Genomic DNA, 24077 nt, shown 5'->3' on the forward strand with positions numbered 1-24077 from the left:
TTCTTCCAGTACACTGTCTTTAATAATAATAATAATAATAATAATGATAATAATGGTTTCCATTTGTGGCACAAGGCCAGCAATTTTGAGGTGGGATAAGTCGATTACATTGACTCATGCTCCACTGGTACTTATTTTATCAACCCTGAAAAGATTAATGGCAAAGTCAACCTCAGTAGAATTTGAACTCAGAACGTAAAAATCAATGAAATATTACTAAACATTTTACTCAGCACAGAAACAATTCAGCCAGCTCGCTGCCTTAAATTACGTTAGCTGATTTAGTTCACATGGCATGTGAACCACCAACCTAAAGATAAGGATTACTATGTGCTACCAATTGAGCCACCATGAGAACGCAATAATGATAATAATAATAATAATAATAATAATAATAATCACTACTTTTGAACTCAGCCTAGGATTTTAAAATCTATTTATTATCTAATGTACTTATTGCCGAGGAAAATCATGGAAAATACCAGTGGTGATGGGTCAGATTTCAAAATATTGTGCTCACAAAAGGAAAATGAATAGCAGTTTGCTAAATTATAGCCTTGTCTCGTTCACACCAGAATGAAAAAGTATACAATGATAAAGATTATAATAAACCATTGTGATTTTATGTAAATAGATCTCCATTAATGTTTCACAATCATGTTACACAAACAAAATATGAAAAAACTAATTAGGAATTTTACATCAACCAATATAATCACTCAGATACCTTTTTTAGATTATTTTCTGCAAAAATGAGTTGAGGATGCATTAAAATTTAAATAGGGCAATATTTTTTGCAAAAGTAATAGTGTGTGTGTGTGTGTTTCTATTTTTAACAACTAAAGCATAGAACTATAAAGACTTTACAAAATGTAAATTTTCAAATAAATTATCATTGATATGGTTTTGTTCTTCTTCTTCTTCTCTAGTTAGATTCCAAATAGCATTTCTTCCTGCATTTTTTCACAGTGCTTTCTTATGAATAGTAGCATTACTGCACCAATTATTTAAGTGTTTGTGTGTGTACATGTGCATACACATGAGTATGCATGTGTGTGTATGTGTATATATACAGATGGAGGAATACATGTAGATACCTAATGTAAAATAAGGGGGAATATTATTGTTGTTTAGTTCCAAGTCAACTCTGACTGAGAAAACCTGTAAGTAAGGATGTTTAAGCCATAATCATCCTGTCATTATGGAGGTGTCTAAGACTATACCATAAAATGTGCCCTTCTCTTTTTTTAAAACAGTAGATTATGATCGGGTGGAGATTTGAATGTTTTCTCCAGTATGACCATGTAGAGACTCACTCATCTGCTTAGGCATAGATAAAGAAGCTGCTAAATTTCAAAAATTAGCATTTACCATTTTAAGTTTCATAGCTTAGCAAGAAATTTCAGAAATCCACTGATATTACAATTCTCTTCCTCAAGGTTGTCACAGAGCTTTGAACCTTTTATCACAAACTGTCAATTGTTATTTAACCCATTTCAACTCTCAATTATTCTAACAGTGACCAACCTGTGTGAGGTTTTTTATTGTGACACTTTGTCTAGCACCACAGTTATCACCTTGTGCTCTATTTTTAACCCTTTCACTGGGAAATTCAACTTCATGGTTATTCTAGTAATGACGTTAAATATCTACCAAAAAATATAATTGGTATTTTCTGCAAGTCATATTACCTCACTAAATTTGAGACATTTCAGCAGACAAAAAGATTCAAACATGGCATTCTTTAACTAAAAATACATTGGTAAATGAAACTGCTTCCACTGTTAAGTATAGTGAAATTTTAAGTGGATATACCTAATTCTTGCAGAGTTAAGACAGAGGGAGATTTGGCTGCTATTTTAAATAACAGCCAAGTAGATGCTCTTTCGTTGGCTCATATATATTTTTATTGTTGTTTAACCCTAATCAAAAGCCAAATGATGAAAACCATTCTATGATCACTCTGTGAACTACATTATATTTTTTTAAGATGGGAGTATATAATTTCGTAAAGAATCTAATGCTATTTTCATAGACTGGATGACCATGTTAAAAAACCTGTTTTACAAATTATTAAACTTTACCCAATTAACCAATCATCTGTATATTTTATTTTTAAAAAAAATACATCTACTAAACGTTCTTATATTACACCATACAGAATACAGTTAATAGGTTGTGTAGCATTTTTTTCTTTCTTCTTTTGTTTCCCATGCACAATCTCACCAAAATTCTGAATTGCTTAACAGCTTTTACTCTCAGAACCCTCTTTAGATAGTCTACCACTTATGGCATTTCTGATTCTGGATGAAATTCTGGATGACATTTTTATCATTTATTTTTTTCCGGGTTTTCTCCCTCTGATATTTTTAGCTTTTGTCTCTAGAATAGATACACATCTGCTGTTCTTATATTGCTATCACTAATGTGTCTTTATTGCCTTTGTGAAATAAATCTCACTGTATTATTCAATGTGAGACCCCCACCACTGTTTCTTGTTTCTTATTTTCTTTTGTATCTTACCTGTCAGAACTTCTGGAGTTGGTGACATTTACTAATCCCCACCAATCAAAATTGATGGCCTTGTGCCTAAATCAGAAACCATTATTATTATTATTATTATTATTATTATTATTATTATTATTGTTATTATTATTATCATTGCTGTTGTTGTGACCTTGTGCTTACACAAAAGTCATTAATGTTACATTGTTGCTTAACCCCAGGTCAAGCTGTGATCAAGCTGGCTTATAATCAAAGACATCCCAACCATGACCATCCTTTCTTTTCTATATATCAAGGACTACAATGTCAAATACTATCCTTCCTTTTAATTTATATATCTTTTTCTTAAATATGGCAGAGTGTAATCTGAGGGAATATTTGGCTGCTATTTCCAGCAGATTGAGCAACTGCATAGGAAGTTCTCTTGTTGGCCATGTATAATAATCAAGGGGGTTGCAGTCTGGGGAGTTAGGTGGCCAGATGTTAGGAGTGATTTGGTCGCAGAAATTATTTGACAGCCATGACTGGGTTCTCTTGCTTGTGTGGAATGGTGCAGAGTCCTATTGGTAGACATAGGGTCTGCCAGCAGCCACCCTCCTGACACAGGGAAGCACTACCTCCTCCAGGCACTTGATGTAGGCCTCCGTGCTGAGTCTGAGGCTGTGTGGGAAGATGAATGGAGGCATAACGTAGCCATCACTGGTGATCACTCCAAACACCATGATGTTGACTGGATGTTTGATTTTTATCACTCTCAGTACATGTCCTCAGGTTGACACCCAAACACTTTGAATTGTTATTATCTCATATCTGATTAGCCTGTTGTTATGTAACAGGCTTCACGATTTTAATATACATGCCTTATTATCTTTTCCACTTACAGATTGTATTTGTAATATGTGAATTAGTTGGTTGTTCCCTTTTTCTGAAAACCCAAACTTATCCAGACTGTCAGTTAGACATTTACTTACAAAACCAACTGCACTAATTATTATCATTACAAATGTAAATTTGTAATCTGGATATAAAAGCTGGACGTTTTCAAGCAGTCATCCATCATTATCCTCTTTCTCTTTTATTTTCATATCAACATCACAGCTAACCTCTGACAACATATATTTTTCCTTGTCTATCCCAAACAACAATATCCAGCCTGTTATGCTTACAGATGTTTTGATGGGAACGTTCCACCAGTATTCTTTGTGTTGATGTTTGTGTACATGTTCAATAATAAGGGGGTTCTCTATATTTATTCCAGGACAGTCTTTTTTCCGGAATCCATGGTATATTATTTATGTGTTAGGGTCATATCACATAGGATGGTAATACCTTGATGGCGGCATTCTTGTGTAGTTGTTAATCACATGTGTAATGTCTTCCATTGAAAAATGACATAATCTGCATGTATTTATTATTCCAGAGGGTGACAAGTTTAAAATGAAATTATGTCCTGTCACTTAGAGCAAAGCACTCACAGATAAGTCTGAGAGAGAATAAAATATTTAATCCATAATCATTAGTCCAACAAAATATACGTTGTTTCACCAATGGGTCATGTATGTGTGTGTGCATGTGTGTATACACATACAACATGTCTGTATATATGTATTATGCTTTTCCTAAATGTTTTAAGCCTTTATGCAGGGCTTAACATGTGCGAAAAAGTCTTTGGTAAATAAAGAAATATTTGATAAAACAGAACCTTATAACAATAGTGCTGTGAAGAATAGAAGAGTCAATTATGAGAGTAACTTTATTCCAATGCAATAAGATATAACATTACACAGCTTAATTTGCTTTTCCCTGTGTCAAAATTAATACAGTTAAAATTGTTCAGGGCTGATTGGATTCAATCACATTTACTGAAAATAATCCATTTACACATGCAAAAATATTTTTTTAAATTATATCCATAAGACATAACTGTAATAAGGTAATCATCTATTTAGGTAAAGTAAATTTAATTAATGTAGACAATGACATACAGTCTATTATATAAGGGGGATTGAGGGAAATTTCAAAAGATACTACTATGACCACAAACTTTTTATTGAAGTTATCATGGGAAAATATAAGTTAATAGACAATACAACTAATAATTTTAACATCGTTTGGGGTATACTAAACCAAAATGATTATTTAAAAAATAGTTTTGAAAACTTTAATAAATGTCAACATCAAAAGATTTCTTCTAGCTATTGTAATTGAATGAGAAAATTAAATTAACATATAATATAATCAGATTTTCACATTGCAGGTTTTCCCTTCTAAACTCTTCCAGATCAACAGAAATTAATAAATCGCCTCTATCAGGACTACCACACTTCGTCAACAACTTCCCATTTTATTTTCCACTCATCGGAAAATAAGTGTGTGTGTGTGTGTGTATGTTATTTGCTTTAATTGGACCTTCTTATTCAATTACAGCATGGAACGCTGTAATTGAATAAGAAGACATAAAAATGATGATGATAATGGTATACATTTATAAAAAGTTCACCATATATATATATATATATATATATATATATATATATATATATATATATATATATATATAGTAGATGACCATATGCGTAGATAATTTTGTGTGTTGTGTAGAGAAAAGGGATCTGAAGTTTCAAGGTTGTCCCTTTACAATGTTTTCCTCTCTTCTCCACGGCATGTAAACTAATCCAAAGTCACAAACTTTTCATTATAACTTTCACTGATGCCAATTCTGATTTTCTTAGATGCTGTTATATACCTTTAAAAAATACGCACGTGTAAGTGTGTGTGTTTGAATAAACAATGAAGAGGAAGCACCACTTGTCACAGAAGTTGTGTGTATATGTGTATGTGTGTGTGTCAGTCTATGTATTCTGTGTGTGTGTGTGTGTGTGTCTGTCTGTATGTTGTGTGTGTGTATCAATGTATGTTGTCCATATATGTACACTTCTGTGTGTGTGTGTGTGTGTAATATAATATATATAAGCCTGTCTCTACTGATATTTTTTTATTCACATGCCCAATCAGATACTGGTTTCAAATTTTGACACAGGGCCAGCAGGTTTGGGGGGAGGAACTCAGTTGGTTAAATCAACCCCAGTGTCCAACTGGTACTTATTTTATCAACCTTAAAATTTAAGAAGCAAAGATGACCTGGCAGAATTTAGAATGTAAAGATGAATAACCACTGTGCTAACAATTCTGTCAGCTTGCCACCATATGCCCAACCAGATACTAACAGCACTCTGTCATAGATAAAAAGCAAAGATATACTCGCAATTCCAGAGAAAGCCTTTGCTCAAATCATAACCATCTGATTAATGCTTACTTTAGCATGAAACTTGAAGTAATGAAAAACTAGTCATATTTACTTTATAATAATGATAATTAAAATGATAGTATATACAAACATATATATATACATACACACATAATTTTTTTTTTTTTTTTTTTTTTTTCTGAAAACTAATAAATAATGCATTCGGTCTACTTTCAGGTATAGCTGAAGATGATGGTAATGTATTAACATTTTCTCGTTTTGTTTTAACTCTTTGTTCATTATTCTTTTCTTTTCTTTTTACTTTAACACACACACAGACACACACACACACACACACAGACACACACACACACACACACACACATGTAGATATATGGTGCATATTATATATGAAAATCATCATCCATTACCATTTCACGTATGCCTATTTTCCATAAAGACATGGGTTGAATGAGTTGCTACAGTCTGAGTCAGCTTCTGTTCAGAATTACTGCTCTTCTAGAAAAATTGTGGCACTACATTCATACATCTTATATGGCATGGTTTCATTGGCTGGATGCTTGTCTTAACACCTACTACTTTACAGGGAATGCTGGGTGCATTTCATTGTAGCACCAGCACAAGTGTAATCGTCATGTCCTCTATACAACTAAAGGGTCTTCTCTGCTCTTTGTTGTTTGCCAGCCACTTTACAGGGTGGATGCATTCTAATCCTGGCACCAGCACTATACGAGTTGCATTCAAAACCTAATGCTGCATGGGCAAAATCCTTTGGGCGGAAGGTGATACAACCCTTCCTGTGCAGGCATGAAAATTTTCACACTGTTAGACCACATCAGTCACTAGCTATTCTGCCTAGACATGTAGTGTGTGCTTGTCAGATTTTTGCTTTCATGCAAGATGGCCAAATGCATCGAGCAGCGATATTGCATCAAGTTTTGCCAAAAGCTTGGTGATACTCAAGCTCAAGCCCTCCAGAAGATTCAGCATGTCTTTGGGCAATGATGCCATGGGCAAAACTCAGTTCCAGGAATGGTACCACCACTTCCAGCATGGTCACACCTCAGTGGAGAGTGAGGTGCACCCAAATTGGCTGTCCACAAGTAGAAACAAGGAACTAATTGAGAAGGTTTGGCAAATAGTTATGGAAGACTATCATGTAACGATCACAGAAATTACTCACAAAATGGAAATAAACACAGGATCAGTGCATTCCATTTTAATTGAGGATTTGTGCATGCAGAGAGTGTCAGCAGAATAATAAAGTTGGATAGTTTTTGAACATATACCGTTGAGGTTGTTTTGTTTCCAGCAAGGCCAAAGAGCCTTCTCTATTCCCTGTTACTGCTATTCATTCAAGACAAATGCAACAGAGACGATGACAAAATAGTAATTGTATGAATGTGATTTGTTAGACAGAGCAAACAGAGCAGTAAGGGATGAAAGAGGAGTACTGGAAATGGAAGAAAGAAATAGAAATCAACGATGAATAGAATGAATTGTCAACAAAAAATGAAGTAATATGATGTGAAGGTGTAATGTGTGTATGAGAGAGAGAGAGTGAATGATGACAATAAAGATGGGTGATGGCACAACAGAGTGGTGGGTTTTATTGAAGGGGGGATAGGAGAGAATGATAACTGACTTCTCTCTGTTACACAGTTGTCATAATGGCAGAGAGAGAGAGTGATTGTACAGAAGACTGCATACAAACAGGTAGAACACCCTACCTTTTTGCACGAGTAAGGCAATGCAATGAATAAGCAAGAGAATGAGTGATACTTGAGAGAGTAATGAAAAAGGCTGCAGATAGAGAGTTATAAGGATATAATCTAATGAAAGAGAAACCCAAGTTTAGATATATTATTATACAGCCCAACAGCCATTACGGCCACCATTTTGATAACTGTTTTCCTGTGCTTTACCCATATTGGTGGATCATCACTAGTACCATGTGTTACCACTTATTGTGGTTCTTTGTCAACCCTTTTGTGAGGTTCAGCATCTTGAGATTATACTTTACCACTTTGTTCAAAGTCGTCTTAGGTCTACTTTCATAAGTTTCATCGACTCCAAACACTCGGCTCTTTTTAATATAACTGACATTCTTCATACACATCAAATGTCCATTATAGCGCAATCTTCTGTCTTGCATACAACATCTGATGCCTCTTATATTCAGCTTTACTTTGCCTTAATTTGCTTCCTCGTTTATGCACACTAATACTACACATCCAGCAGAGCATGCTTGCTTCATTGCTTTCTAGCTATCACAAATCTTTCACATTTAAGGCCCTCGTCTTGCTATCATGCAGCATCACAGTTTGTACACCAGCAGCCTACAATCCTCTCTTTACTCTGAGAGAAACTCTTTATTACCAGCAGAGGTAAATAAAGCTCTCTGAACTCTTCCTCTTTCTTCTTAACTTAGCTACTAAACTTTTGCTAAACCCACTTCTGCTACTAAGTACATCACCTTGGCAACAAAAAACCAATCAACTATTTCTAAGAAACTTACTAAACATTTGAAATAATTTATTTCATGTATTTTCTTACTGCTAACATCTCATGTGCATCTGATGCAAATGAATCCTTCTTCTCTGTCAGCTCTCTAAAATCCCACTGTATATCTTGTGCTTCCATATTTTATGCTGGTAACATCATACAGAATTTCTACCTGTTCATTGAGTATGGCCATTTCCTTGATGGCTGCAAGATCTTGTCTTCTTTATTACTCATTAAAACTTGTATCTTTGCTACATTTACTTCAATCCAAAGTTTTGCTTCCATATTTGGATTTTTTTTCCTAAATCCATTATGAATTCAGTTATAAAACTCAGATCATCAGCAAACAGGAATTCCAACAAACAGCCAGTTTGAAACTTATCTGTTATAGCTTAGAGAACTTCCATGAACAGAAGACAGATAGCTATACTCTGATAGACCCCTACCTGATGCTAAATTCATTGCTCACCCCTTGTTAAGTGCACTGGTGGACATGGTTTGTATAGCCCTCACAAGCCAGCTATTTATCCCCAGTTTTCTTAGTGACCACAATACAAGAGAATCTGATGCCCTGTCAAGGTTCTCAATTCAGCGAATGCTAGACATACAGGATTAAGGATTACTCCAAGTTGTGCACTTTCCTTTCAGCTCTCTCTCTCTCTCTCTCTCTCTCTCTCTCTCTCTCTCTCTCTCCCTCTCTCTCTCTCTCCCTCTCTCTCTCTCTCTCTCTCTCTCCCCCTTCTCTCCCTCTCTCCCTCTCCCCCCTCTCTCTCTGGTGGGCTGTATCTAATTTGGGCTCATTCTGTTCAATCAATTTGAAACCTCTGTATTTACCTAATATATGTGTGTGTGAAGGTGTATTATATATGCATTATTGATTTATATGTGTGCATGTATGTACCTGTATGTGTTTATGTATGTATGTGTATTGTACCATTTTATCATAAAAAAGTGCCCTTCACAACAAAGTAGTTCCCAATAGTGGTTTGCAATCTGGAGACTGAGCTTTCCGGTTCTCTAGTGTGTACTTACCCATGAGAGAGCATCTTGTGAAAATTTTGATATTTGGAATTCAGGATCTTTAGGATCTTCAAGGTGTTTTAGAATATGTGCCCTTTCAGTCAAACAAATTTGCATGTCTTGCTTCCATTAATATATGCTTTGGGCTTCTTGAGAACTCTCTATTCAATGTTATATTTGATTTTAGTGACTACATTCAGGAAACTCTTAGATTTTCTAGACAAATATTTCTCAGTACAACACCATAATAATAAAATCTTTAAGTGATGAACAGTGAAAGTCAGTGACTAATGTTCTCCAAACATGAAGTCATTAACAACATTTTAAACCATATTTATTCTTGACCAAGGATGTTGATGTAGAAAGAAAGATAAATACTTTCTATTGACCAAGCATGCAACATTTCATCAGTTGCTTATGAGTCACCCTGACAGTGTGGAATCAGATAGCAGGGGGACAAGCATTATGTCAATGTGGCTCAATTTAAATATCTGTTCTACAACTGATTATCATTGTCCAGTCATCCAGGTAAAAAGATAATCGTGACATTGGCAGACCATATAAGAGAACATTTCAGCAAACCAAGATCAATGGGAAGGTTATGATAGTTGGGTATGGGGTAGGTTTAAATTAACATTAAAATAACTCAAATTGATATTTTAATTTTAATTTATACCATCCTAAAGTCTGAAGTGAAAATAGTTTGGGTAAAAATAGAAATACACAAAGAAATTTAAGACAGATCGCTATGATGGTATGCTTAATACAGATATATATATATTCCAGTCACAGCTTATACTTATGCTGTATTTTTAATCAATTGGGTCTTTTCCTCCTCAGTACTTTTACTGATTTTTAATTACATTTTCAATCACCTTTCTGAGGCTGATTATAATCAGATAACTATCTGATGTATTTACAACTTGAAATTATTAGACATTACTAATCTTTACTTAATTTTACAGGTACCTGTTCTCTCTTACTTTTTTTTTTTTTTTTTTTTGCAACTCTCCCCTTTTGTATTCCTCATGCTTTACTAATTGTTTATTTGTTTCCATAGGTATTTTCATCATTATTATATGTCTTTTTTCATTTTATAGTTTATCTCAAATATCTTGCTACCACACATAAAATGCAAAACCACTAGACCAGTGTTTCTCAAGGTGGGCTATGACAGTAATTTTTAAGGCTGGGGTTACTTCAGAATAAGATGTGTATAACAGAATAAAACTTGCAATAAATCTTTAATTAAAATTTTATATGAATATCATATATTACGTACTATTTTTATTTATTCATGGTGAGCACATTTTTTTTTTATTATTTTCTTTTTCTTTTTTTACATTTAAGGTCAGGTGTGAGACAGAAAAAGTTGAGAAACACTGCATTAGACACTGCTAGTCTTTTATTTATACATCCTTGGTACCATTCTTCTATAACTTGCACAACCCATTGACTATTTTGCTTTGTTTTGTCAGTTTTCACTTTCACCATTTTAATTTGTACCCTAATTTCCAGTATATATTTAACCCTAGGTTTACTTATGTTTTCTATATTATTCACTTTTATTTATTTATTATTTGCATTTACTTATCTTCTTCATTAGTTCTTTGTTATTTTTTTTTTCTAAGATTTTGGGAGCATGTGCATGTCAATCTTGATGTTTAACCATTCCAGATAGTATATTATAGTTTGGGGTGGGACTGAACTCAATGCTCCAATGATAAATGGTACCATCTTCACATTTGCTGTTGGACATTCCCAAATTCGTTGATACCTCTACTTTTAAATCAGTATATTTCTGAGACTTTTTCTACTTCCATAACTGTAAAGTTTTTTGCCTGAAGGAATTCTAATGCCTAATACAAAGCATACTCCATTTATGTCTTGTGTAATATACATCAGTGCTTCATTCTACTGTCTGTATGGATGTCAAAATCCCATGAAAGTTTTGATTTACTAAGTTCATTTAAAGGTTTTTTTTCTAGTACATGATTGTACCATTTGTTTGTAGTGATGTTTTTCACAAAATAACCAATGTAAATTAAGACAAACCTTAACATGATATCACTTATATTTTTTCCGAGTTAACATTTTGAAGCCTGCTACATGTTCAGTATTTTCCACTCGTTAATTACATAGGTGGCATTTGTTTGTTAAAGTGGTGGAATAAATAGCCTTGCTCACTGTGCTTGATTTTGTGCAGTCATACACAAACACAGTTCCTCTTCTCAGACCTCACTCTAAAGTCATAATTTGTCATATTTTTGGTGTCTCTGTGGAATCATCCATGTAACTACATTTCCTCAGACATTTTCTTCCTTTCAGAAATTATCTTGCTTTGGTATGCTTTTTTCTGTTCAAACCCAGAACCATGTGGTTCATAAGCAAGCTATTTACCACACAGCCACTCCTACGCCTATATGTATAGATATAACTTAACTTTGATAGGTTTCAGCCAGTTTAGACCCAGGCCATGTCTAACTCAACAGCGCCATCTAGTGAAGTCATTTAGTCATTTATGGGGCACCGTGGCCCACTCTAGCAAAGTTATTATTGTTGGTGACATATCCTGGTGTAAGAGGTTGGTCCAGGTTATTTTGAAGAAATTTGTCCATATATATACACACATATGTATGTATATATATATATATATATATATATATATATATATATATATACGCATATGTATATATGTATGTGTATATATATATGTGTGTGTATGTATATACATATATATATATATATATATATATATACACACACACACATGTAGGCAAGCAGATAGATGTTTGTGTTTGAGAGAGAGAATATCATATATTTGTTTGTTTGGGTTTTGCTGCTTTGTTTCAATTGCCTTGTTGGCTCTGTGGTGCATCTATTAAAACTGTTTCTACTTCTACTCTTGTATTCCTCAACTGACTTACTTGATTATATCTCGTTTATTTCTTTTTTACTGTCTTCTTCCACCAAAATTTTCTATCCCCAAAGTCTGTAGCAATTTATTTCTCTTTCCGAAAACATGTACACTTCCTCATTTGTTCTAAGTATGACATTTTTAAATACTTGTTCTTGTTGTGAATATATGAATCAAATTGGCCTATAACATAATTTTTTTCACTTCTAATTTAACTATTCTTTCCCATAAACATGTTTTTTTGCCACTCTAAAACTTCTCTAGATTTTTAATGGATCACCAAGGCTTCTTTGAGTTTCCTAAAATATCCTACCTTAATGTTAGCCAACAATCTTTTGAATAAGTTCTTTTCTACAAACTTTTTCCAAAATTTCTTCTTTTTTTTTCCATTTGTCAGGTTTTTCACTTTTTTTTTCAGTATATAGATGCAAGCGTGGCTGTGTGGTAAGAAGCTTGCTTCCCAACCTCATGGTTCCAGGTTCAGTCCCACTGCATGTTACCTTGGGCAAGTGTCTTCTACTGCAGCCTCAGGCTAATCAATGTGATTGGATTTTGTTGATGGAAATTGAAAGAAGCCCATTGTGTGTGTGTGTGTATCTGTGTGTTTGTTCCCCACCTTAACAACTGATGTTGGTGTGTTTACGTCCCTGTAACCTAGCAGTTCAGCAAAAGGAACTGATAGAATAAGTGCCAGACTTTAAAAATATATCTTCTCAACTAGTTTTTCTAAATATTTCTATAGTTTGCTTCTGTATGAGACATTCAAATTTTTGCCAGTCTTTCATCTCTGATAGATATTAAACAGTAATTTTATCCCCTAAATATGGACCTTTAATTGACCATAGATTTAAACTAGATCACTCACCCAACTCAATTCATCTCCAACTCTTACACTGCTGCCTTTTCTTCTTAATTTTTAAAAAGTTTTCAATGTTTCTTTTCTTTCTCTCTCCATCTTTAAATAGTTGCAGAGCAAGTTTGGGCACATCACTTAGGATTTTTGCCTTTGACATTTGATACCTTACTGAAAATATTATTCTAGTTACTATGATGGTATCATATCTGATCTCAAATACTTCATCAACAAATTAACCAAAGATATCAAAGACACAGAACTGTGAATAAATATTCATCAAACAAAATATATATTGATCAGGCAAAATAAACATTGATTAGACAAAATTAGAATTGATCAAGTGAAATAAATATTGATCAGGCAAAATAAGCAATGGTCAGACAAAATCTATATCTTTGTATGTAAACACAACAGTATCTATAGATTCCAAGGATAGCAGCCAGAGCATAAATATTTAAGACCATAGGGAGTATTTTATAGGAGATTTGGTTGTTAATTCTTGCAGGTTGAGTGACTGTGTATTATGCTTCCTCATTAACTCCATTGACTGTGACCAGGGCTACATAGCAACAATGTCGACAGCAGCAATAACAACAACCAGACCATAAATATTTTTCAATTATCTAAGATACAGAATACCACATGCTATAAAATAGATGTATAATAGGAAGCCTTTCAACAAAAGAAAGGCACATAGCTTTGGATGAATTTCTATCAGAACACATCAAGACATATCAACATAATCTAGATTGCTTTGTCAACATCATCATCATCGTCATTATGCCCATTACTGATACCTTGAAGGTAATGATGTAAGATCATATTAATTTAGGGTCTCTAGATGAAACAATAGTCAATGACATTGAATAGCTGTAATTGGTGTATTTTATGGTGTTTCTACATTTTTGTTTTATGTATTGATTCCTTCTGGATGTTCTGATTTCTCCAGAGACAGTCCATAATGCTGATGGAAGTCTGCTTAATCATGTACTGCCCAATAAAATTCCCTCTATTCGTTGTTAGCATTACATAATAATGACTTCATAACATCTCCAAACAATTCTCTATTGTAAAGCAAATTCAAAATTGAGTTGTTGTTGATTAGTTTCAGGTCAGTCAGACCTAAGAGAGCACGCCTATAATCCATGGAATTCCAACCTTGACCATCTCAACTTTTAAGAGCATATCTAGAACTACAGTATGTGTGAAATTTAAGGAAGAATTCATTATTATTTCAAGCAAATTGAGTGATCATGTAAAGGCTCTCTCAGTTGGTGGTTTTTGTAACTGACAAAATTAAACTGTAAATAACTGAGGTTAGCTGTATCAACAGACAAACATTCGAGTTTCTCTAATATAATTGGGGATTAATATAATTTTAAAAAGCCAGATGAATGTGGGGCATTGAAGTTGCTACAATGGTACAAATAAGGAAGCCTTTAGAACCTGCTAGGAAATTATGCAGTGTTAAGTGTGATCCATTGGAATATATAAGAAAAAAATAGTGAGGTGTCGAATTTTAGTTTTGACAAACTGGGTATTGATGGTAAAAGGTTGCAAATCACTGTGGAAGGAATACAATAAGGGTGTTATTCTTCTGCATTAATAAATGACAATCTGTCAAAATACTTTCATAGCTCGTTAACATCTTTCAGAGTGCAAACAAACTCAATGTTATATCGGCTCCTATTCTGCAAAGCAGTACTTCTGTCATTTATAGTGTTTGGATGTTTCATCTCACATATTCTTCATAGTATTGATCCCACTCTCTCTTCCTGCAACAGTATATGGTTACTTCAACAAAAAGTTAGGGGTTGTTTTCTGATATATATATATATATATATAGTGAAGTATATTTGCCACTTAAATGTGGCTGACCCCTAAGGGTGGATGTTACTGTTGCTTTCAGCCCCAGGAGAACATCTCCTCCAGCTGGCCATCAACACACATCTGTGTTCTGTCCATATTTGCCAAAGGAAGCCATCCCTTCCATCTCGATCTGCGACACGCACGGACTCGAGTTTCAGGGTTATTTCCCTTCCTCAGCGCACGACAATCGCCGACCCTCGATGAGATACATATATACATATACATATATATATATATACACACACACACACATACATATATATATATATATATATATATATATATATATATATATACGGGGGGTGTCTGTAAAGTCTTGAGCCTCAAAAAAACAAAACATGGTACAAGACTTCCGATGATTTATTTTTCAACATAGTCCCCCTCGATGGCTGAACACTTATTCCAGTGGTGCTGAAGCGCCATTATCCCGGCATAGAAGAACTCTTTTGTTTGGGACCCCAAGAAACTTCCTACGGTGTCTATGACGTCATTGTCACTGACAAAATGGCGACCAGCCAGGGCTTTTTCATTTTTGGAAATAGATGAAAGTCAGAGGGTACTAAGTCTGGCGAATAAGGCAGATGGGGAACAAGTTCGTATCCACAATCACGAATTGTTGCCATGACAACCACTGAGGTGTGGGCTGGAGCATTGTCGTGATGAAAAAGGACTCCTCTGGTGAGCATTCCCAGCCTTTCTTCTTTGATTGCTTCTCGGAGGCGTTTCAATAGCTGACAATAATACAGCCCTGTCATGGTGTGACCCTTTTCAAGGTAATCGATCAGCAAGACACCTTGAGAATCCCAAAAAACGGACGCCATGACCTTGCCAGCTGAAGGAATGACCCTGGCCTTCTTTGGGGTAGGAGAAGATGTGTGCTTCCACTGCTTTGATTGTTCTTTGGTTTCAGGCTGGTAGTGATAGACCCAACTTTCGTCCATAGTAATGAAACGAGCAAGAAAATTCTCTTCATCAGCTTCAAACAGTTCCAGATTGCTCGTGGACAAAGTGCACCTGGTGAGTTTCTGTTCAGGAGTCAAAAGGCGAGGGACCCACCTTGCAGAAACCTTTGACAAACCAAGTTCTTTTGTCACAATGTTGTCTGCTCTTTCAGTTCAGATGCCCAGTCTCTCGGCTATCTGACGACATGATATTCAGCAATCTTGCATTATCATACCAAGAGCAAGGTCAAGGATGTCCTTGGTGGTTGCAGTTGGATGTCTCCCTGGTCTTCGATCATCTTCCATACTCTTCCTGCCATGCTTGAATTCATTTACCCAGCGTTTGACTGTTGCATATGAAGGAGCATTGTCTGTTAAGGTTCTCACCATATCTTCATGCATTTCAGATGGAGTCATGCCTTTCAAATGAAGGTACTTTCTGAGAGCACAATACTCAGTTTTCTCCATTTTCCTTGTAAATTCAAAGCTTGTTTATTCAAAAATCTGCATATATTTATAACTATATACACATATCTATGTCTATATACACATATCTATGTCTATAAACACATACCCATGTCTATATACACATATCTATATCTATATACACATATTTATATCTATATACACATATCTATATCTATATATATACACACATATATATATATATATATATATATATATATATATATATATATATATATATATATATACTCTCTCTTTACTATTTTACTTGTTTCAGTCATTTGACTAAGGCCATGCTGGAGCACCGCCTTTTAGTCGAGCAAATCGACCCTAGGACTTATTCTTTGTAAGCCTAGTCCTTATTCTAGCAGTCTCTTTTGCCGAACCGCTAATGTTGCCAGGACGTAAACACACCAGCATCGGTTGTCAAGCGAAGTTGGGGGGACAAACACAGACACACAAACATATACACACACATATATATATATATACATATATATGACTGGCTTCTTTCAGTTTGCGTCTACCAAGGAATTGGTCAGCACGTGCATGCGAAAGAACGGACGCAAGGATGTTCGTTTCGTTCGGACGGACGGATGGGCGTGCATGCGAAAGAACGGACGCAAGGACGTTCGTTTCGATCGGACGGACGTGCATGCGAAAGAACGGACGCAAGGACATTCGTTTCGTTCGGACGGACGTGCATGCGAAAGAACGGACGCAAGAACGTTCGTTTCATTCGGACGGACGTACGTGCATGTGAAACAACGGACGCAAGGACGTTCGTTCGGACGGACAGATGTTCGTTTCGTTCGGACGGACGTGCATGCGAAGGAACGGACGCAAGGACGTTCGTTTCGTTCGTTCGGACGGACGTACGTGCATGCGAAAGAACGGACGCAAGGACGTTCGTTTCGTTCGGACGAACGTACGTGCATGCGAAAGAACGGACGCAAGAACGTTCGTTTCGTTCGGACGGACGTACGTGCATGCGAAAGAAGGGACGCGAGGACGTTCGTTTCGTTCGGACGGACGAACGTGCATGCGAAAGAACGGACGCAAGGACGTACGTTTCGTTCGAACGGACGTACGTGCATGCGAAAGAACGGACGCAAGCTTGTTCGTTTCGTTCGGACGGACGTACGTGCATGCGAAAGAACGGACGCAAGCGCGTTCGTTTCGTCGGACGGACGGACGTTCGTTTCCTTCGGACGGACGGACGGACGGACGTTCCTTTCCTTCGGACGGACGAACGTGCATGCATAAGAACGGACGCAAGGACGTTCGTTTCGTTCGGACGGACGTACGTGCAGCCGAAAGAACGGACGCCTGGACGTTCGTTTTGTTCGGACGGACGAACGTACGTGCATGCGAAAGAACGGACGCAAAGACGTTCGTATCGTTAGGACGGACGGACGTACGTGCATGCGAAAGAGCGGACGTAAGGACGTTCGTTTCATTCGGACGGACGTACGTGCATGGGAAAGAATGGACGTAAGGATGTTCGTTTCGTTCGGGCGGACGTACGTGCATGCGAAAGAACGAACGCAAGGACGTTCGTTTCGTTCGGACGGACAGACGTACGTGCATGCGAAAGAACGGACGCAAGGACGTTCGGACGTACGGACGGACGCACGTGCATGCGAAAGAACGGACGCAAGGACGTTCGTTTCGTTCGGACGGACGAACGCACGTGCATGCGAAAGAACGGACGCAAGGACGTTCGTTTCGTTCGGACGGACGGACGTACGTGCATGCGAAAGAACGGACGCAAGGACGTTCGTTTCGTTCGGACGGACGTACGTGCATGCGAAAGAACGGACGCAAGGACGTTCGTTTCGTTCGGACGGACGTACGTGCATGCGAAAGAACGGACGCAAGGACGTTCGTTTCGTCGGACGGACGGACGTTCGTTTCCTTCGGACGGACGGACGGACGGACGAACGTGCATGCATAAGAACGGACGCAAGGACGTTCGTTTCGTTCGGACGGACGTACGTGCAGCCGAAAGAACGGACGCCTGGACGTTCGTTTTGTTCGGACGGACGAACGTACGTGCATGCGAAAGAACGGACGCAAAGACGTTCGAATCGTTAGGACGGATGTACGTGCATACGAAAGAGCGGACGCAAGGACGTTCGTTTCATTCGGACGGACGTACGTGCATGGGAAAGAATGGACGCAAGGAAGTTCGTTTCGTTCGGGCGGACGTACGTGCATGCGAAAGAACGGACGCAAGGACGTTCGTTCGGACGGACAGATGTTCGTTTCGTTCGGACGGACGTGCATGCGAAAGAACGGACGCAAGGACGTTCGTTTCGTTCGTTCGGACGGACGTACGTTCATGCGAAAGAACGGACGCAAGGACGTTCGTTTCGTTCGGACGAACGTACGTGCATGCGAAATAAGGGACGTGAGGACGTTAGTTTCGTTCGGACGAACGGACGTGCATGCGAAAGAACGGACGCAAGGACTTACGTTTCGTTCGAACGGACGTACATGCATGCGAAAGAACGGACGCAAGCTTGTTCGTTTCGTTCGGACGGACGTACGTGCATGCGAAAGAACTGACGCAAGGCCGTTCGTTTCGTTCGGACGGACGGACGTGCATGCGAAAGAACGGACGCAAGAACGTTCGTTTCGTTCGGACGGTCGTACGTGCATGCGAAAGAACGGACGCAAGAACGTTCGTTTCGTTCGGACGGACGTACGTGCATGCGAAAGAACGGACGCAAGGACGTTCGTTTCGTCGGACGGACGGACGTTCCTTTCCTTCGGACGGACGAACGTGCATGCATAAGAAAGGACGCAAGGACGTTCGTTTCGTGCGGACGGACGGACGGACGTGCATGCGAAAGAACGAACGCAAGGACGTTCGTTTCGTTCTGTCGGACGTACGTGCTTGCGAAAGAACGGACGCAAAGACGTTCGTTTCGTTCGGACAAACGGACGTACGTGCATGCGAAAGAACGGACGCAAGGACGTTCGTTTTGTTCGGACGGACGGACGTGCATGCGAAAGAATGGACGCAAGGACGTTCGTTTCGTTCGGACGGACGTACGTGCATGCGAAAGAACGGACGCAAGGACGTTCGTTTCGTTCGGACGGACGTACGTGCATGCGAAAGAACGGACGCAAGGACGTTCGTTTCGTTCGGACGGACAGACGTACGTGCATGCGAAAGAACGGACGCAAGAACGTTCGTTTCGTTCGGACGGACGTACGTGCATGCGAAAGAACGGACGCAAGAACGTTCGTTTCGTTCGGACGGACGTACGTGCATGCGAAAGAACGGACGCAATGACCTTCGTTTCGTTCGGACGGATGGACGCACGGACGTACGTGCATGCATAAGAACGGACGCAAGGACGTTCGTTTCGTTCGGACGGACGTACGTGCAGCCGAAAGAACGGACGCCTGGACGTTCGTTTTGTTCGGACGGACGAACGTACGTGCATGCGAAAGAACGGACGCAAGGACGTTCGTTTCGTTCGGACGGACGTACGTGCATGCGAAAGAACGGACGCAAGGACGTTCGTTTCGTTCGGACGGACGTACGTGCATGCGAAAGAACGGACGCAAGGACGTTCGTTTCGTTCGGACGGACAGACGTACGTGCATGCGAAAGAACGGACGCAAGAACGTTCGTTTCGTTCGGACGGACGTACGTGCATGCGAAAGAACGGACGCAAGAACGTTCGTTTCGTTCGGACGGACGTACGTGCATGCGAAAGAACGGACGCAATGACCTTCGTTTCGTTCGGACGGATGGACGCACGGACGTACGTGCATGCATAAGAACGGACGCAAGGACGTTCGTTTCGTTCGGACGGACGTACGTGCAGCCGAAAGAACGGACGCCTGGACGTTCGTTTTGTTCGGACGGACGAACGTACGTGCATGCGAAAGAACGGACGCAAAGACGTTCGTTTCATTCGGACGGACGTACGTGCATGCGAAAGAAGGGACGCAAGGACGTTCGTTTCGTTCGGACGGACGTACGTGCATGCGAAAGAACGGACGCAAGGACGTTCGTTTCCTGCGGACGGTCGTAAGTGCATGCGAAAGAACGGACGCAAGGACGTACGTTTCGTTCGAACGGACGTACGTGCATGCGAAAGAACGGACGCAAGCTTGTTCGTTTCGTTCGGACGGACGTACGTGCATGCGAAAGGACGGACGCAAGAACGTTCGTTTCGTTCGGACGGTCGTACGTGCATGCGAAAGAACGGACGCAAGAACGTTCGTTTCGGACGGACGTACGTGCATGCGAAAGAACGGACGCAAGGACGTTCGTTTCGTCGGACGGACGGACGTTCCTTTCCTTCGGACGGACGGACGTTCCTTTCCTTCGGACGGACGGACGTTCCTTTCCTTCGGACGGACGGACGTTCCTTTCCTTCGGACGGACGGACGTTCCTTTCCTTCGGACGGACGAACGTGCATGCGAAAGAACGGACGCAAGAACGTTCGTTTCGTTCGGACGGACGGACGTACGTGCATGCGAAAGAACGGACGCAAGGACGTTCGTTTTGTTCGGACGGACGTACGTGCATGCGAAAGAATGGACGCAAGGACGTTCGTTTCGTTCGGACGGACGGACGTACGTGCATGCGAAAGAACGGACGCAAGGACGTTCGTTTCCTTCGGACGGACGTGCATGCGAAAGAACAGACGCAAGGACGTTCGTTTCGTTCGGACGGACGTACGTGCATGCGAAAGAACGGACGCAAGGACGTTCGTTTCGTTCGGACGGACGGACGGACGTACGTGCATGCGAAAGAACGGACGCAAGGACTTCGTTTTGTTGGGACGGACGGACGTACGTGCATGCGAAAGAACGGACGCAAGGACGTTCGTTTCGTTCGGACGGACGGACGTACGTGCATGCGAAAGAACGGACGCAAGGACGTTCGTTTCGTTCGGACAGACGGACGTACGTGCATGCGAAAGAACGGACGCAAGGACGTTCGTTTCGTTCGGACGGACGTACGTGCATGCGAAAGAACGGACGCAAGGACGTTCGTTTCGTTCGGACTGACGGACGTACGTGCGAAAGAACGGACGCAAGGCCGTTCGTTTCGTTCGGACGGACGGACGTGCATGCGAAAGAACGGACGCAAGGCCGTTCGTTTCGTTCGGACGGACGGACGTGCATGCGAAAGAACGGACGCAAGGACGTTCGTTTCGTTCGGATGGACGGACGTGCATGCGAAAGAACGGACGGAAGGACTTCGCTTCGTTCGGACGGTCGGATGTACGTGCATGCGAAAGAACGGACGCAAGGACGTTCGTTTCGTTCGGACGTACGTGCATGCGAAAGAACGGACGCAAGGACGTTCGTTTTGTTGGGACGGACGGACGTACGTGCATGCGAAAGAACAGACGCAAGGACGTTTGTTTTGTTCGGACGGATGTACGTGCATGCGAAAGAACGGACGCAAGGACGTTCGTTTCGTTCGGACTGACGGACGTACGTGCATGCGAAAGAACGGACGCAAGGACGTTTGTTTTGTTCGGACGGACGTACGTGCATGCGAAAGAACGGACGCAAGGACGTTTGTTTTGTTCGGACGGACGTACGTGCATGCGAAAGAACGGACGCAAGGACGTTTGTTTTGTTCGGACGGACGTACGTGCATGCAAAAGAACGGACGCAAGGTCGTTCGTTTTGTTCGGACGGACGGACGTACGTGCATGCGAAAGAACGGACGCAAGGACGTTCGTTTTGTTCGGACGGATGTACGTGCATGCGAAAGAACGGACGCAAGGACGTTCGTTTCGTTCGGACTGACGGACGTACGTGCATGCGAAAGAACGGACGCAAGGACGTTCGTTTCGTTTGGACGGACGTACGTGCATGCATCCATTACCTACATCGGCATTGAAGAGGAAGATGTGATAGCTGCCATAAATGAAATGAGCTCAAATTCGGCAACTGGCCCCGATGGTTTCCCAGCTGTCCTCTTAAAGTCGTGTAAACAAGAACTAGCAGGACCACTCCGGATACTCTTCCAGAGTTTCCTTGCAAATGGTAAACTTCCCAAAAAGCAGAAGGAAGGCACCATATGTCCTATCCATAAAGGTGGGAGCAGAGCAGAGGCTGGGAACTACAGGCCCATCTCTCTGACTTCACATATTAGCAAAGTCATGGAACGAATTGTCAGAAGGAGATTGATTGCGTTCCTAGAAGAAAATGACTTGCTGAATGAGACCCAGCATGGTTTCCATCCAGGTAGAAGCTGCCTCACGCAGCTCTTGCAGCATTATGACTGGGTCCTGAAGCAGCCACTTGACCATTCAGATGTTGATGTGATATATCTCGACTTTGCAAAAGCCTTTGACAAAGTTGATCATGGCTTGATATGTCACAAGCTGCGAAACCTTGGCATAGCTGGTAAATTAGGAGAGTGGCTGCATGACTTCCTGAATGGTAGAAGTCAGACAGTTTGCAGCAATGGAGAACTATCTAGGGAAACACAAATATTGAGCGGTGTTCCACAAGGAACTGTTCTGGGGGCACTACTGTTCATAGTGGCCCTTCTGGACATGCCCACGGTCACTCAGAGAGCCACTGTCACTAGCTATGCTGATGACACAAAGATATCTCAGCAATAAAGAATCCTGATGATATTGTAAGCCTGCAGAATGACCTAAATGCAATATATGAGTGGGCAGAGCAAAATAATATGCAGTTCAATGCAAAGAAATTTCAAGTACTGCGCTACAAGACCACAAGTTCCTCCCAACTGGCATACACAGGGCCTGGAGATACTGCAATCCCAGAACCACAAACAGTAAGAGATCTGGGCATCAACATGTGTAGTGATGCATCATTTCACATGCACATTGTCAAGTTGACAGCAAAGTGCAGACAACTGGCAGGGTGGATACTGATGACATTCCGTACAAGGGATCAAAAAGTCATGTTGACTCTGTGGAAGACATTTGTTCTGAGCCGCCTAGACTATTGCTCTCAGTTGTGGTCACCACACAGTGTTAGGCGGACAGCAGAACTCGAGGCAATTCAGCGGCACTATACAAAAAAGATCCGCCACAGTCCAACAGATGAACTACAGGGAGCGACTGAAGGCACTAGGTCTCTACTCCCTGGAGCGCCAGGCGGGAGAGAGATGTAATAATATACATATGGAAAAGACTGGAAGGACTGGTGCCAAACTTTGGCATCAAGTACTACAGGAATGCCCGCACGGGTCGCCACTGCATGATGCCAAAGTACCGTCCACTGCATCTCACATAAGAACGAGATACTGCAGCAGCCCTCGGTTTCAGAGGACCTCAGCTCTTCAATGCCCTGCCAAAACATTTGAGATACATGCAGACATGGATGCGGAGGTCTTCAAGACAAAACTTGACACTTTCCTCTTCACGATACCAGACGAACCAATGGCTCGTAATGAGACGCAGTTTAGGGCAGCTATGTCAAACTCTCTTATACACCAGATGTGCCATCAAAACTCTTGATTGGACCATGTCAGGTGGGGGAGAAGAGCAATGCAAGGAACATGAAAATCACGGTGGTGCACCAGCATGACCGCAGCCACTTGGCTGAAACACATAAATAAATAAATAAATAAAATAAAATATATATATATAAATATACCATATATATACCTATATATAAATAAGTATATACACAAATATATATACAAATATATATACATATATATATATATATATATATAAATATATATATATATGAATTATATA

At 40.0% G+C, this 24077-nt stretch overlaps 1 protein-coding gene across 3 annotated transcripts in view; it reads left to right on the forward strand.

Moving 5' to 3' along the window:
- The window catches only part of LOC106868246 (zwei Ig domain protein zig-8), a 363647-nt gene that overhangs the window by 326378 nt on the left and 13192 nt on the right, over positions 1 to 24077 (forward strand). For 2 of the 3 annotated variants that reach the window (XM_089360695.1, XM_089360696.1), the window contains one exon: positions 5990 to 6007. The exons of the other annotated variant lie outside the window; for it this stretch is intronic. In XM_089360695.1, coding sequence (XP_089216821.1) covers positions 5990 to 6007 — 18 coding nt within the window. The remainder of the gene's footprint in view (positions 1 to 5989; positions 6008 to 24077) is intronic. 3 annotated transcript variants of the gene reach the window in all.

The sequence above is a fragment of the Octopus bimaculoides genome, chromosome 12 (genome assembly GCF_046866305.1).
Source record: "Octopus bimaculoides isolate indiv1 chromosome 12, ASM4686630v1, whole genome shotgun sequence".
Classification (NCBI taxonomy): Eukaryota; Metazoa; Mollusca; class Cephalopoda; order Octopoda; family Octopodidae; genus Octopus; species Octopus bimaculoides.